We start from the raw sequence: 16,595 nt of genomic DNA, 5'->3' as shown, positions 1-16,595 counted from the left end.
ATTAATTTGTTTAGTCAAATTTTACACTTCTGCAATTTGAGTTTAAATCCCGTTAATCGATTTGCAAACCTCGATTTAATTAAATTAATTCCTTTAGAGGGATTTTTCCTGAGTTAATTAAGCTAATAATTATTTACGAATTTCTTTTACGAATTTAGGCTTGGGATAAAACTCCGGGCGCGACAACTTTAGCCAAAGGTTCCAAGTGCCATACTTGTGTTCGGTCGAAACAACCTCGCAAGCCTCACAAGGCAGCAGAGGCGAGGAATTTGGTACCTCTAGAACTTGTTCATTCAGATTTGTGTGAAATGAACAGTGTGTTGACTAAAGGTGGAAAGAAATACTTCATGACACTGATAGATGATTGCACTAGATTTTGCTATGTGTATTTGTTAAAATCAAAAGATGAAGCGCTGCATTACTTTAAGATCTATAAGGCTGAGGTAGAAAACCAACTAGAGAGGAAAATCAAACGTTTGAGGTCTGACAGAGGTGGAGAATATTTTTCCAATGAATTTACATCCTTTTGCGAAGAGCTTGGAATTATTCATGAGAGTATGCCTCCCTATTCACCCCAGTCAAACGGGTAGCCGAAAGAAAGAACCGCACTCTAACTGAGATGGTGAACGCCATGTTAGATACCGCGGGACTATCTGAGGAATGGTGGGGTGAGGCAATTTTGACTGCTTGTCATATCCTGAATAAAATTCCAATGAAGCACAAGGAAGTAACACCATTCGAGGAATGGGAAAAGAAGAGGTTAAATATCTCCTACCTACGCACATGGGGTTGTTTGGCAAAGGTGAATGTACCTATAGTCAAAAAGCAAAAACTTGGACCAAAACCATTGACTGTGTGTTCCTTGGTTATGCTATCCACAGCGTGGGTTATAGATTCTTAATAGTAAACTCTGATGTACCAGACATGCGTGTATGTACAATTTTTGAGTCCAGAGACGCTACATTTTTTGAGAATGAATTTCCCATGAAGAGTACACCTAGCACTACTAGTCAAGAACCTATTGCATCCCATGAGCACTTTGAAACGATAGAACACGATGATCAAACTATTGAGGAAAATCCCGAGGAGAATAACATTGTAAATACTCGAAAGAGTAAAAGACAAATGATTGCAAAATCGTTTGGAGATGACTACATTGTATATCTCATAGATGATACTCCAAGAACCATAGAAGAGGCATATTCATCTCCTGACGCTGACTATTGAAAGGAAGCGGTACGCAGTGAGATGGATTCTATTATGTCTAATGGTACTTGGGAAATCGTTGAGCGTCCATATGGGTGCAAGCCTGTTGGATGCAAATGGGTTTTCAAGAAAAAGCTTAGGCCTGATGGTACAATTGAAAAGTACAAGTCAAGGCTTGTGGCCAAGGGTTATACCCAGAAGGAAGGCGAGGACTTCTTTGATACTTACTCACTAGTTGCTCGCTTGACCACTATTAGGGTACTGTTAGCTCTGGCAGCCTCTTATGGTCTTCTCGTCCATCAGATGGATCTTAAGACAGCTTTCCTAAACGAAGAGTTAGAGGAGGAGATCTATATGGATCAACCAGATGGCTATGTACTAGAAGGTCAGGAGGGAATGATGTGTAAATTGTTGAAATCCTTGTATGGCCTCAAGCAAGCACATAAGCAATGGCATGAGAAGTTTGACACAACACTCACATCTGCTGGCTTTGTTGTGAATGAAGCTGACAAATGTGTGTACTATCATTATGGTAGGGGAGGGTGAGTAATCTTGTGTCTATATGTCGATGACATATTGATCTTTGGAACCAGCCTCAATGTGATTGAGGAGATTAAGGACTTTCTGTCCAAAAGCTTTGAAATGAAGGACTTGGGAGTGGCTGATGTTATTCTTAACATTAAGCTACTGAGAGGAGATGAGAGTGGGATTACACTTGTGCACTCTCACTATGTGGACAAGATCTTGAGTCGCTTTGGGTTTAGTGACTGCAAGCCAGCTCCTACTCCTTATGATCCTAGCGTGCTATTAAGAAAAAACCGAAGGATAGCGAGAGATCAGTTGAGATACTCTCAAATCATTGGCTCATTAATGTACTTAGCTAGCGCAACAAGACCTGACATCTCATTTGCTGTTGGCAAACTGAGCCGGTTTGTTTCAAATCCGGGAGATGATCACTGGCGGGCTCTAGAAAGAGTCATGCGCTATCTAAAGGGGACAATGAGTTTTGGAATTCACTATACTGGGTACCCAAAAGTGCTAGAAGGGTATAGTGACTCTAACTGGATATCTGATGCTGATGAGATAAAGGCCACAAGTGGATATGTATTCACACTTGGAGGTGGCGCTGTTTCCTGGAAGTCTTGCAAGCAGACCATCTTAATGAGGTCGACAATGGAAGCAGAACTCACAGCACTAGATACTGCCACAGTTGAGGCCGAGTGGCTCCGTGAACTCCTGATGGATTTGCCGGTGGTTGAAAAACCAGTATCGACAATTCTAATGAACTGTGATAACCAAACAGTGATTATTAAGGTGAACAGTTCAAATGACAACATGAAGTCGTCTAGGCATGTAAAGCGAAGACTAAAGTTTGTCAGGAAACAGAAAAACTCCGGAGTGATAGCACTGGATTATGTCCAGACGGCTAAAAACCTGTCAGATCAGTTCACCAAGGGACTATCACGTAATATGATAGACAATGCATCGAGGGAAATGGGTTTGAGACCCACCTAAAGTTGCACAATAGTGGAAACCTATCCATTGTGATCGGAGATCCCGTGAATTTGGATGGTGAGACAAGCTATTGTATAACTGAGAGAAGAGACCCTTAAAAGGACTCATTTCCATAGTGCATTTCTCTTCTACTCTGTATGGTAGAATGGCTTATGCCTTAATGTGATCCGAGAGGCTTTTCCCAAAGCAGAGATGTTGACCTACAGAACATCTTAGAAGGAACATACCTATATGAGTTCGACTGCTAGTCATAGTCTATGAGATTTGGGTAATCTCTAGATACTCAGGAAAGGGCCTGGAGTTTGACTCATATGCTCTAAACAAGAGGGGATGCAGACGGCAGCCTAGTATCAGTAAAGGTTCTGAGTGAAACCTGACCGCACAAGACTGACAATTCAAGGCATAGTCCATTGTTCAGTTGTGGTCTGATATAGCTCCTTACTTAGGTGAAAGTTCAACTTAACCGTCTTCACCGAAACACTGGTATAATAAACAAGATAAGTCTTGAGAACTTTTCTTGTGTGCTATGAAATTTGGTGGGGATTGTTAATCAAAATGGGCTAGGCCCAATTAAAGTTGATTAAAATTCCACTAGCCCACAATGAATGGTAGAGACAATAATACCACCTTGGAGATTTAAAGTGGAGAAGCTCAACTTAAATAGAGAGTTTAGTGAGACTCTCCGTTGACTAGTTGAGACGATAGGAAGACTGCCATACGCGCGCGCGCGCCGGCCGGCCGATCCGAGACACGGCGCGGCGTCAGCGTCGGCTCGTCCGGCCGCTGCGCCTTCCCGTCCCTTCCTTTTACAACGGCTAGGAATTGAAGGAAAGAATTTTGAATCCCCGTAATTGCGTAACGTCCGCAGCGGTAATCACGCGTTTTGATTGTGCGTAACGTCCGCAGCGATAATTACGTGATTTGACTGCGCGGTAATTCCGTAACGGGATCGGGGGATGCGATTTTGGGGGTTTCCATATTCCTCCTTTTCCTTCTCGAGGACTGTGCATTCTTCTCCATAGCTTTTTCTCCTCTCTGGTTCTGCTCGAGTTCTTGCGCCACCGATCTGTCTCCTCGGTTCTGTTTCTCTTGCGCACACGAGAGTTCAGAACGAGCGGGCCTCCGGAACCCTTCTCGCAAGAGTACCTGCTCGGGTAGGCGGGTGCTAAGGTTTTTGGGGAGTGCATTCGCACGACTGCTCACTGCGCCATGTCAACTGATGGGAATGGAAGCGGGAGCGGTGGTGCTCACGGCGACGGCAGCGGTGCGCATGATGACGTCAACGTCAACGGGAACAACAACACCAACGGAGGCAGTACTGCCTCAAACACCAGCGGAGGGCCATTTCCAGGGTATATCGCGCTCTCCTCTATTCTGATTTGTATTTTCGAATGCCTGATAGCAATGGTTTCATTGCTATATCATGATCATATGGATGCTTGTGCTTATCATATATTAAGCATGCTGTCAAATGTTCTGTTCATAACCGTTAGATTATTCACTATGTTTGTCATGTCTATTGTCTTATTATTTTGGATTAAAATATGCCGAAATGTGACCATATTTCCAACATGTGTGTACTGGTATATAATACTAGAAGAGTGTCAATTTGCTAGTTGAGTAATTAAGAGGTTCATCAACCCACATGTTCTAGCCATAACAACTTCGAGTTAAGTGGAAAATGAGCTCACTCATAAGGATTTTGAAAGCTAATGTGTGCCACCCATCAATAAGGCATCATTAATGTTTTTTATGCTTTTTTTATTTAAAAAGTCCATGGAATGGCATCCCATCTAATGGAATGCCCATATAGTTTCTCCTCGCCCACCATGTGTCCATCGAACCTATTGTTCCCCTCATCTTCCTCACTGAGCTAGTTGCTCCTTCATTCCCCTTACTCCCTCAATCCCTCAGCTTTCATCTCTAACACCAATGTTGTCCCTCATCCTTTTTGTCTCTTCTATGCTAGATATGGAGGCATTAGCAAGGCAGACAAGGTCATCGGGGTGTCAGAATCGATGAGCTCACCAAGGAGGAAGACAATTGCGGTGGTGAGGCTAGTGTTTTAGTGGTTAAGGAGAGACGAGAAGGATTAGGTGAGATCGAGGTCCAAGGCACCAGCAATAAGGTGAAGGTGGTCGGTCTCCTCTATAATGTTAATAGCCTCCATGGACAAAGAGGTATGTAGATGACTCGACATTGCGTTCAACAACAAGGCATCACCGTAGTCTGACCTGATACTTATGGGTAACAAGTTCGATACCTATGGATATCAAGGTTGGTACCAAGTACTAGGTCTGGTACCACCTTGTACAAGGTGTGATACAAATACCCATGTTTAATACCTACGATATCACATTTGGTATTGAGGCATCAGATTTATACTTGAGATGTACCATGTTTGATATCTACTAAATGTTTAGAGGACCTAAGCAAGGTTCAAAGACGTCCCAAAATGCAAGAGGTGAAGAATAAAGTGAAGGGATAAAATACTAAGAGTAAAGTGAAGGTTGAAGACTCTCAAAGGGTCTCATGACATCAACAAGCATTTCAAGAGGATGCTTGGGACCACCCTATGATGTATGTCACGAGTTACGGGTACAGCTCGTTTTTATGATTATGATTTTCAAGGAATGCACGATTTTACCCTTATTTTCCTGTTGTTGGGACATCTTTATAACTTTTTTACGTCCACTTATGCTTATTCCTATTTATGCCTATGTACGGGAACCCAAGTAATAGAAAATGACATGGAGCATTTCACATACATTATCAAGAGGAATTCACTCCTTGAATATATGGTATCGCCCTGATTGAGGGCCTACCCCTATTTTGTTCCTTACGTGTTACAACGACACCTGTTTGTTTTGGGTTTTGGAGAAACTACAAACTCAAATCCAATAAAACCAACATCAAAATACATGAGATCTACATAAAGGTTTTATCTATTAAGCTGCCATAATATCTCTTTAATTAATAGTTTATAGTTTTTTGGTAATAGAAGACATACAAGAAAGTAATCGTAACCAAAACTCTTCTTTCGACAACAATATGGAACACATACATACAAGCACACCATTATGCATGCACACCACACTTATACATATCCAAGTGTGTCCCTTTAACACATGCTTAAAGAGATGGATGCTAGCAATAACTATCTAACCTTATTAAAAATTGTATAGAAGTACACTTGTATTGGAAGATCAGCACCAAGAGCGAAGTCCTTTGTAGGCCCCTTTTTTGCAGTTTGGATCAAGAGTGGAGCTCAAATGCACGCTGAGTAGATAAATCAATGCTCCTCCCTACCCTTCAGTAGAGGGTTGAACACTCTAAGATTTAGACATGTTTGGGTTGCTCGGTGGCATAAAACCCTACTCATGTGTTTTTGCTCCTAGTATGTCCCTTCTTTCTTGGCTTTTCTTCCCCTTCTACACTTCCAAAAGGCAATAGTCTTCTCTCCCAAAGAGAGAAAAGATGAAGAGAAAGCTTCTAGGACTCAAGCTTGGTGGCCCTCCACATACAAAGTTTAGGTATGTTCTATCCAATTCGTTGTAGGGCAACATGCATCCCTACGTGGCCCATACAATTCTATGTTACACTCCTAGGAGTTGAGTCCACCGGGTAGTGACTCCTCACAAGCATGTGGGTGGGGACAACTATGCAGACCCCTCGTGTCACATTGAAGAGTGTCGACGACCCTAACTCTGTAGCGACATCTGCTATCATTCAGGATGAATACATGTCGTGTCCCCCACCATTATGGCTCCGCTGTCACGCCCTAAGTTTTACCCAAGCCAAGAATTAATTAAATAATGCATTAAAAATAATTTGTTAATTAAAGTTTAGGAGAAACCCAGTGTATAAATTAATTTAATTTAATTGGAAGCTTTTCGGAATGTTCTAAAATGTCCCGAAAGCATTTTAAATTATTAACAGGATTTAAATTTGAATTGCAGTCAATAAAATTTGCTCAAATAAACTTAATAAAAATCGGCAAAATTGGAGACAATTTTTTTTCCCTTCTTCCTTTTTCCTTTTTTCCCCTTCTTTCTTTTTTCCCTTTTTTTTCCCTGCTGGTCGAACACCAACTCCACCTTCCACGTGTGTACGATCTCCTCCCCCTCCACAACCGTACTCCACCTCCACCTCCTCTCTGTGCGCCCCCTCCAACTCCTCCTCTCCTGCCGTGAACAGCCCCACCGCCTCCTCCCTCACGGTAACTAATTCCCATCCATTTCTTATCACTTTGAAACATTATCTATTCCTTTTAATAGGAGATGGATAACTAGATTTATCTTTAGTTTTCTCCTATAAATAGACCCCCAAGCCCCCACTCTTTCCCGTCTTTTTTCAGCCGCGTTGCGCCCACACCGTCACTCTGCTTCGCTGGCGCTGCCTCCTGCCAAGCCGCCGCTTCTTGCCCGGCCGTCCCCTCTAGCCGTCAACGGATCCGCACCCCACCGAGAGCCCCTCTGCCATGTGCCGTCCCCGGCCAAACTCCCGTGCACTGGTCGATCGTGCTCCCCGCTGCACGTCCATGCTCTGTCCCTGCCAAACAGCAAGCATCCATCGGCCAATTCCCCCAGAAAAATTTATCGATCCCTGGCTGCCCCTGTTTAGAGCAGTAGTACGTCACCGCCGGTTTTCCTCCACTGAATTTCAGGTTCGCATATGTTTTATTCTTGTGAATCAATCTAAATTAATCTATCGTTTAATTGTTTAGATTTCCTAGCCGAACAGCGAGGAAACGCAACAGTCCGTCGCCAATCTCTCCACCAAATCTCAGGTTCGCATACGTTTTGCTCATGTGAATCAATCTATCTTTGATCTATTGTTTAATTGCTTCGGTTTCTAATCTAATTAGCTAGCGTGAAATTGATCTACAGTATGAAATTCAATTTCGTAAGTGTAGATTAATTTTACGTTAAAGTCGTCTAATTCTAGTTTAGCGAGTCGTTAAATCTCAATTTAACGGGTCGTTAGTCCTATCGTCAATCTGCTAACAATTCATAGGTTCACGTTGCGGTTCTGATTCGTCGTACGAATCTCTGATTCGTGCACATTTCGGTTCTGTCGTGCGAATGCGCGTGCTGTTCGCAATTTTCCAAGCCGCGACCCAACCCGCGCCCGAAGTCCCCATCGCCTACCTCGGCCCACTCCTCCTTTTCCCTCTCCTCCAGGCTAGCAGGCCGCCGGCCCAGCCGTCCAGCCCGCTCCCTCCGCTCGGCCTGCTCTCCTCCCCTCCCTTCCCACACTGGGCAGGCCGAAGGCCATGGCCCAGGCGCCACCTCGCTCGCACCAAGTCTGGGCCGCCTCCCTCTCCTCCTCCCGGGACACTGACAGGTGGTCCCTAGCGGTCAGCCCCATCTTCCTCCTCTAGCCGCCGCCCACGGCTTGCCACAAGCAGCCGTGCCGCTGCTCGCGCTCTCGCCTGTGCCTCGCCGTCGCGCTGTGGCGTCGCGTCGCCACCTCGCCACCGGTCGCGCTGCGGCGTCGCGTCGCCACCTCGCCACCGGTCGCGCCTCGCCATGCGCACGCCTCGTCGCGTCACGCTGTGGATGCCGCAACCACCCTCCGCGCGCATGTCGCCCGTGCCTGTCTTGTCGCCCGCCGCGTCTCGCCATTGCGTCGCGCTCGCGCTGTACATCGCCTCTCTCCTTTGCTCCGCCTCGCCACCCCGCCCATGAGCGCCGTGAACCCGAGCCGTCGCGCGCCGTGCGCTGCGCTGCCACGTCCGCATGCGCATCCCGCTCGCGTCGGTGCAACCACCCCTTCTCTTTCTCCGACACTGCTAACCGCTAGCCGTGATCCACGCGCCGCCGCGCTACTGACCTCCCCGCCCTACGCGCGGTAGCCGCCACCTATAAATCCCCCTCTCCTCGAGCCGCCGCCGCCTTTTTCCACATGTCCCCGAGCTGCCGCTGCGCCCGCGTCGTCGCTTTGCCTCACCACCGCCGGCCGAGCTCGCGCCTCACCACCGGTCACCGTCGCGGAGCTGCGTCATCGCCCATTCCCACTCGACGCCGACTCGCGGCCGCCCTTCGCGCCGCCGGTGAGCATCCCCTTCCCCTCTCGCTCCTTTTTCTTCTCCTTCGGCCACCGTCGCCGGCCCATGTGCCACCGCCATGCGTGTGCGCCGCTATTCACCGTCGACGCGCCATCCTGGCACCGTCTCCCTCGCCTCACCATCGCTGCAGCGGGCCCCCTCGGTCGTTGCCGCCGCGCCGCACGACGCCAAGCCGTCGTCGCGCTGCGTCGCCGCCAGTCCCCGGCCGCCATCGCCACGGTTTCCCCTCCCTCCATCCTCCTCTGCCTCCCCGCGCATGCGCCACGCCGCCAAGCCATCGTCGCGCACCGCTCCTCCCTCCTATACCCGGCCACGTTCGGCACAAAATCATCGTAATCTCCCACCCGGCCGCCACCGCCCCCATCATCCCCCTCGTCGATCCCCTCCCTCCCTCCGCCACCGGTGTCGAGCCACCGCCGCCCCCATCCCCTCGACGATGACGCCGTTGCCAAGGATCCGACGCCGGCCGAGGCCACCATCCCCGTCCCCGCGCAACGCCCGCGCGGCCGCGCCCGACGCCGGCCGAGGCCATCGTCCCCGTCCCCGCCGACGCCGGTGCTCGAATCCGACGACGACGACGCCGCCGCTGCCGAGGATTCGAGGTCGAGGCTGCCACCCCTGTCCCCGCCGACGCCGTCGCCCCCATCCCGGTCTAGTGCCCACATTCGACACCGCCGCCGCTGCCGCCTCATCCATTGTCGTCTCCATATTCTTTGTCCAGTTTTTGTGGATGCGACATTGCCTTGTGATTGGCGGGTAAATGTGTATTTTTCATGGGTGTACGGCGCCCACGGGTATCAGGTATGGGTAGAGGTTGTTGCGCGTGATGTAGTAACGGTTTACCCGTAGGCATGATTTCTCTCACGGGTACGGGTATGGGTAGACAGTGCCCGTACCCGTCGTACCCGATTGCCATTCCTAGTCAAGCGAAGCACACCCAGATCATAATGCTTAATCTTAAGGTGAGTGTTGCCCACATACTCCTCGAGATACACTTCCTTTATGTCCACTGTGTTCAATCGATTCAAACTCCATACAATGGTACGTGGGCCCTCCGCTGCCTCAAGGTCACCGAGGTGGGGATCTCAGTTCCCACTACATTGACAACATGTGTGTGTAATATTCATGCACACCAACTTTTGAGCTCATCAAGTTTAGATAACTTTATGTTGAAATAAAACTCCAAACTCCTACCAAGACCTGTACTAGTGCATCTTCAAATAAATTTTAGAAAATATTTTACTTGTTTTTAATAACTTGCAAATATATGTAAGGGCTTGTTCGGATTACGAGATGTTCATAGGAACTTTGCAGGAATATTGTACACCAGGAATTTTTCCTTTCCTTCCATTCGGATCACACTGACAGACCACAGGAAAATTGAAGGAAAGTTTTCTCCATGATTGATTTCAAAGGAAAAACGTAGGAAAGAAACTATCCAATCAAATCTCATTTTTGTTTTCCTTTGCATCAATGGAGCAATAAGCATCTGACAAGCAAGTGGTTGACTTAGTAACCCAGATCTAATAAACGGCTAATATCGTATATTACTGTACATTTTCTATCTCCTTTCCTATGCACATCCGAACAATCCCATCTCCTCTATTCCTATGCTTCTCAATCCTCAGTTTCCCAAGTGAATTTCTATCATATTTCTATGTTTTCTCTATCCTATGTTTTTCATATTATGTGTTCCGAATGAGCCCTAAATGGTTTTGGGATCAGGATTTGTTTTTTTTTTTCCTCTAAAAGAAAAAAAATTGGTGGCTAACCGGGGCTCCGGCCCAACTGCTCGCTCGGCTCTCCGCTCTCGCCCTCGCGCTCTGCTCTCCCCGACTCGTCGTCGGCTCACTGCTCCCCACTCGCCGCCTCCGCCCGCGGTGTCGCCGGCCACGGGCTAACCTCTTCGGCCCCTCGCGCTCCCGCCTCTTCCTCCCACGTTTGTTATTGGTGCGGTTTAGGGTCAGCCCTACTCCCCCACGCCGCGGAGCCCGTGCCGCATCTCGGGCGCAGCACGAACGTCAGCTTGAGCGCGCCGCGAACGTCGTCGGCGAGGAGGGACGGGGCGAGAAGAAGGATGGAGGCGCTGAGGAAGCAGGCGAGCAAGTTCAAGGAGCAGGTGGCCAAGCAGCAGCAGGTTCGGATCCCAGATCTGGCCCCTTCACTCTTGACGGTTTAGCGTTGGCTGCGGAACGGCTGGGTTTCGCCGTTTTCGTTTGGGTTGTAGCAGGAGATCATGTGGTTATTGCGATTTGATGTTCCGCGTGTGAAAACCACCTAGAAATGGCGACGAGATTGGTCGCGGTTGCAAAAAAATTTCACTTCTTTTGTCCTTGGATATCAGATTAAGCTGTGAATTACTATTTTTGAATGACATGGATCTGTTCTCCGGCATTTGGTTGGAATGTGAAACAAAGAGCTAATTTTTATCTTCTATAGGGCTTAGTTCCCCTTCTGGTCGCCATCTGCTAGATTGTTATTAATTTATTAAACATTTTTCACGAAAGTGTTAGTCAATTAACTCGAGTCAAGCTTTTCTTTCTTACGAGCAAAGATTCTGTGTGCTATCTGTTTCATAAAGACCTCATTTAATAGACTTGGTGCTTAATTTATAAATCTTTGTTCTTTAATCAGGCCTATATTTTTTCTTTCAGCAAAAATCTAAGAAATGTCACTTTCTATAAGATCATTGTGATGTATTGCTAGTTATCTAATTGTGTATTTGTATTTTAAAACAAATGCACTTCGGATTCCATCCACATTCATTGTTTATTTGTTTCAATATATTTTAACTGCTATGCTGTTACTTGCTGGTTATCCGTACGTGTCTATTGTAATAGCATCAAAACAATATCGCAATACCACATCAATGCAATAAAATATATTTTTCTTTCATTGTTTGTTGTAGCCTGCATTGCTTCCATATGACTCCTTACAGCAAGTTATTTCTCAAAAGAAGCAAAAAATAAGTGCATTTATGCTAATTAATGAAGGAAAGAGGATATATTTGAGTTCATAATTTAGGCGAAAAACCATATTGTCTATGAAAATGTTGGTAATAGGTCAGAGATATGATCGTAAGCGTTAGCATTATGTGTAGTGTTAGTGTTTATTATTTATCCAAGTTACTCAATATGCGTAACCCAATTGACACAACTGTCATACTGCAAAAGATGCACACACAGGGCACTTAGATTTGGCTTAGATACCACTTACAGAGCCATGCTGTTCTCATTTAATGACTCCTTTTTTCCTGGAAGTGTCTGCTAGTGCTTCCGGTGCTATCTTTCAGTTAAGTCTTTTTTTCTTACATGTTTATACCTTGCCTTTTCAGGCCGTGATAAAGCAGTTCAGTACTACGGGTTATGAACATTCAGATGCTGTTGTTATTGATGAAGTTGAATTACAGAGGCATCAACAGCTTGAGAAGTTGTACACTTCTACTCGTTCTGGAAGGGTAAGGAAGGGAGAATTATAGATATGCCTGAGATGCATACCAGTGTAATATAATCAGCTAGCAACAAATTTATCTTGTTTTTATGTTATTGATATTGTTGGTGTATTCCATTTTCCATATATCATACATTCAGTTCATCACACCATGTTTTTAAGTCATTGATACAAGAAATTAGATTGCATAATATTCTTGACAAGAGTTTCTTTCAGTTATTAAACTCAATACGTGCATATATGCCAACAGGATTTCCAAAAGGACATTGTTCGAGCAGCTGAAGGCTTGGTTGCTATTGGAAGCAGGCATGTTGAAGTGGGTATGTGGTTCACATCTTCCCTCCTCTGTCAGCTACTATGTCAGTTCTAGATCCGCATGCATACTTCCATTGTTTTATGCTTGAATGGTGGAAACATTAACGATGATCAGAACTCATAAGATAGGACGTCTACCTTACAGAACTTATGAGGTGTTTAATCTGAGGAATGAGCTGGCTGTGAAATAATTTACATTCGAAATCTAAACGTCACCGTCTTGGTCTGAGCCTCTGAGGAATGGGATGTCATGATTTGTCATGAATCACATGGCCAGAAGAGTAAGAACGGAAAAAAATGAGGAATGCCGTCACCCACAAAAATCATGCGATAACCTCATGATTAGGTGTGCCCTGGTGCTATCTTTAGCTATATGTGCTTTGAATGTTATTCTAGAATGGAAACTTACCTATTGATTATCTAGATAGTTCTAACCTGATAATATTTACTACCTTGTTTTGATTGGGCTGCCAGGAAGTGTTATGAAGGGGCTTTTGAGTTCCAAAATCAAAGGATGAATATGTGATCATTTTGATTAAGACTATTGAATAAGAATTCCTTGAGTATGCAACCGTTTTCCTGCAGATAATGCAATGGCTAAAAATTCATGTGACGAATCCTTTTTCCAGGAAAAAAAACAATAGATATTGCACGTTCTGCTTGAATCCCCCAAACTCAACATCTTATGAGGATATTTTCTTTCTTTTGGTCACAGGAACAAAATTTTCAGAGGACTGTTTCAGATATGGAGGTGAAACTAATGCCAGTGATGAAGCCCTTGCAAAAGCAGCATCACTGTATGGAGGTGCTTTGAGAAATGTTGAGAAAGAATATGAAGATTTCAATAGAATTTTATCTTCTCAGGTAACTTTGTTGGATCTTGGATGTTAATTCAAGTAAGATTCTCACAGAAATGAACCTTACTGGCTTGTGCATATCGATGTTTATCTATCTGTACACTGCATGCATATTGCCAATCAGTGTTTTTCTTAGTATGTAAATTAATTATATATGATATTTTTACCATTCCTTTTTAATTATTCTTGTATGCCTGAATAGACAGCTGTATGTCTCTGGTAGATGTAAGAGCTACTACTACCTCCGGTTCCATAATATCTGTCGTTTTGGACAAGGTTGTGGTCAAATTTTATAACTTTGACTATGAATAACTTTTAAAATATTCACCTTAGAAGCATGGAGACTATATATATAGATTAATCTTGAAGATGCTTCAATAAAATTATATATTTAGTAATACTTCTACATATATTTTAATAGAAAATAATGGTCAAAATTGTTTTTTGGAGATCATGTTCTTGTCCAAAATGAGAAGTATTATAGAACTGGAGGGAGTATTGGTCTATTATAAATGCCTTGCTACTACCAGTGCCCCAAAAGTTAGCTGCTGCAATTTGGCATTTGCTGGTGAATTAGGCTGCTGCTGAACCTTGGAGGTTCTAGTTGCGATTTTGTTATATTGATGTTTTATTATCGCTCTCATAAGCAATATGCTTGCTTATTGCTCGGAAGCCACTGGTCAACTTGGTTCCCAGGCGCTGTCTAGGTGGCATCTAGGTGCCCCTAATCTAGCGCCTGGCAACTTCTTGAACCATAGCAGGAAATACTATCCTTTTTGTTACATCACCAACATAATGCAGTACTGAAGCCTAATGGTCAGTCACCTAGGCTGGACCGCTGGAGTAGAGGTTCAATGCAATGGGCTTTGCCATGCAGTGTTAATATACTGAAAGTACACACCCAAGCCTAGGACCTAGGTATTGATATATTGATGGATGTCATCTGGTTCATATATTTTCGTGGGAGTATATCCTGAAATTTTCCATTCAAGCATGTTAACTGAAAGTTAGAGATCTCATTTAGAGCCCATCATTGTATTGAATGTGCTGGAGATCCTTTAGGTTGCTGGTTGTGGCATCTGAAATCTCATGGGGGTTCAGCCTATTCCATAAATGCAAACTTGTTAGTGTTAAAACCACATACTAATAATGATGTCTCACCACCTGGTGCACAACCTTTCGTCTTCTTAGACGTGACTTTCTAATTCTAGGAAACGAGACACCATAGGTCGTTTCCCTTTTCCTTTGGTGCATGTTATATGTAGTTTTGTTATGCAGGTGATTACCAATTCACTATTATTTTGAAGATGTAACTTTCATGTCATTATTTTTCAGTGCAGACCAGAGATCGGTCTTCTGAATTATGTTAACTCTATGATAGAAATTTAAGATCACTAATACTTCATGAGGTCACTGTTTAGTTTACAGATATCCTATATTTGTTTTGCATTTCAGACAATAGATCCATTGAGGGCTATGGCTACAGGTGCTCCCTTGGAAGATGCCCGTGGTCTTGCACAACGTTATAGCCGGATGAGACATGAAGCTGAGATCCTTGTACGTCTTAGCATCTTGTTCTTGTTGCAAGGGAGGAATTTTTTAATATTGTTACTTATATTCTTAATAAAATACTTTGCCCCATATGTTTCGTGTCCTTGTTTGTCATACAGTCTGCTGAAATTGCTAGAAGGAAGCAAAGAGTACGAGAAGCTCCACTTGCTGAGCACACTACGAAGCTTCAACAGTCTGAATCTAAAATGATAGAGCACAAAGCAAGCATGGCTGTGTTAGGAAAGGAAGCTGCTGCTGCACTTGCTGCTGTTGAATCTCAGCAGCAAAGGGTAACTCTTCAACGCCTGGTTGGCATGGTAAGATTGGCTGCCTCTGGCATATAATTCATCTTTCTAAATTGATTTGTTTCATTTCATCCTTATCCTTCGTCTCTTATCCTGTTGAAGGTAGAAGCAGAAAAGTTATTCCATTTGAGGTTGGCTGCTATACTTGATGATGTTGAAGCCGAGGTAGAATTCACTCTGCTTATCATGTAAATTGTCAAAATCTCTTGCGTTTCCAATTTTCTCTTCTGTTGATATTATTCTTATTTCTAGATGTCCTCTGAGAAGCAAAAGAGGGAATCTGCACCACCTACTATTCCTTCTCATAAGCGTGCTGAGAAGGCTCAGTACTTCCTTGCTGAGGTTAGCATGAGTAGCTGACATTACCTAGCAGTATATCATATTCCATACCATGTCTACCAATCCTTCTTGGTGCTGCAGGCGGTGCATAGCTTCAATGGTACCACAGAAAAGGAACTGAGCTTAATTTCTGGTGATTATGTCGTCGTTCGTCAGGTCAGTTCCTAGTAATCCTTTCACCTGCGAAGTAGTGCGCTAATCAATTCCCTCTGCAGAAACAATCTTAAGTTATTTTCAATTTAGTCTCTAGATGGTTGTCCTCTTGTAGCAGTAAGTGGTTCGTCCATATGCCCTGGAATGAATTATCTTGTCCATCAATGTGGGAGTAACCAGATGCTGTATAGGCATAGTTGGGATGAATACATCTATCCGACAAACAGTGTACTTAGTGTCCAGTGCAGGAAAGCTACAATTTGAATTTACTATATCTAATCATCTTTTTCTTTTCTACCTGCTCTAGATTGCTCCTAATGGTTGGGCTGAAGGAGAATGCAGAGGGAAGGCAGGATGGTTTCCGGCCGGCTTTGTGGAGAGGCGCGAAAACATCCCGCCAAACAAAGTCTTCCCACAAGCATAATCTGTCGCTGGAAGTCTGTGGTTTGGGTGTGACTGCCGTGATTTTGGTCCTTTTTGGAGTTGGTTAGCCTGTATGACCGGTATGTTTATTTTGTGTACCTTGTACATCCCCTGGTGGTTTACTGGTTTAGAGAGATGTATATGAAACTTGCATGTGATCAGTATACCATGTTTTCGCGGCAGCAGTAAGAGACATTAGACTAAAGCCTAGTCATTTCGTGACGATGCCTTTCATCAAATGTAAAGTTTTTATCTTTGTGCTGAATTCTTTCGCTAATTATGTGCTCATTGATTGATTGATTGATTCTCTTCCTTGCCATATTTGTGTACTGCCTGTGATATGCATCAGTAGTGTCACTGTCACCCATCCATGTTGGTCTCAGAAGTACGATCACATGATATGATGATACC

General features: G+C 44.6%; 1 protein-coding gene across 1 annotated transcript; it reads left to right on the top strand.

Annotated features, from left to right (window-relative positions):
• The first annotated feature begins 10,594 nt into the window (after positions 1–10,594).
• LOC102722410 (SH3 domain-containing protein 3) lies at positions 10,595–16,480 on the top strand. The gene is made up of 10 exons (XM_006657682.3): positions 10,595–10,928; positions 12,126–12,248; positions 12,492–12,561; positions 13,272–13,420; positions 14,869–14,970; positions 15,084–15,281; positions 15,372–15,434; positions 15,522–15,611; positions 15,690–15,764; positions 16,069–16,480. The coding sequence occupies exons 1-10, from the start codon at positions 10,869–10,871 to the stop codon at positions 16,183–16,185; spliced, it is 1,047 nt and encodes a 348-aa protein (XP_006657745.1). The 5' UTR covers positions 10,595–10,868; the 3' UTR covers positions 16,186–16,480.
• Positions 16,481–16,595: the final 115 nt, after the last annotated feature.

Source organism: Oryza brachyantha, chromosome 7 (genome assembly GCF_000231095.2).
Source record: "Oryza brachyantha chromosome 7, ObraRS2, whole genome shotgun sequence".
Taxonomy (NCBI): Eukaryota; Viridiplantae; Streptophyta; class Magnoliopsida; order Poales; family Poaceae; genus Oryza; species Oryza brachyantha.
This window is presented reverse-complemented; position numbering and strand designations above follow the sequence as displayed.

Excerpts from the sequence above, each read along its gene's own strand:
- LOC102722410 (XM_006657682.3), top strand. The coding sequence starts at position 10,869 with ATGGAGGCGCTGAGGAAGCAGGCGAGCAAGTTCAAGGAGCAGGTGGCC. Across the intron at positions 10,929-12,125 it reads AGGTGGCCAAGCAGCAGCAG|GCCGTGATAAAGCAGTTCAG; the intron begins GTTCGGATCCCA and ends TTGCCTTTTCAG. Across the intron at positions 15,435-15,521 it reads TTGATGATGTTGAAGCCGAG|ATGTCCTCTGAGAAGCAAAA; the intron begins GTAGAATTCACT and ends TCTTATTTCTAG.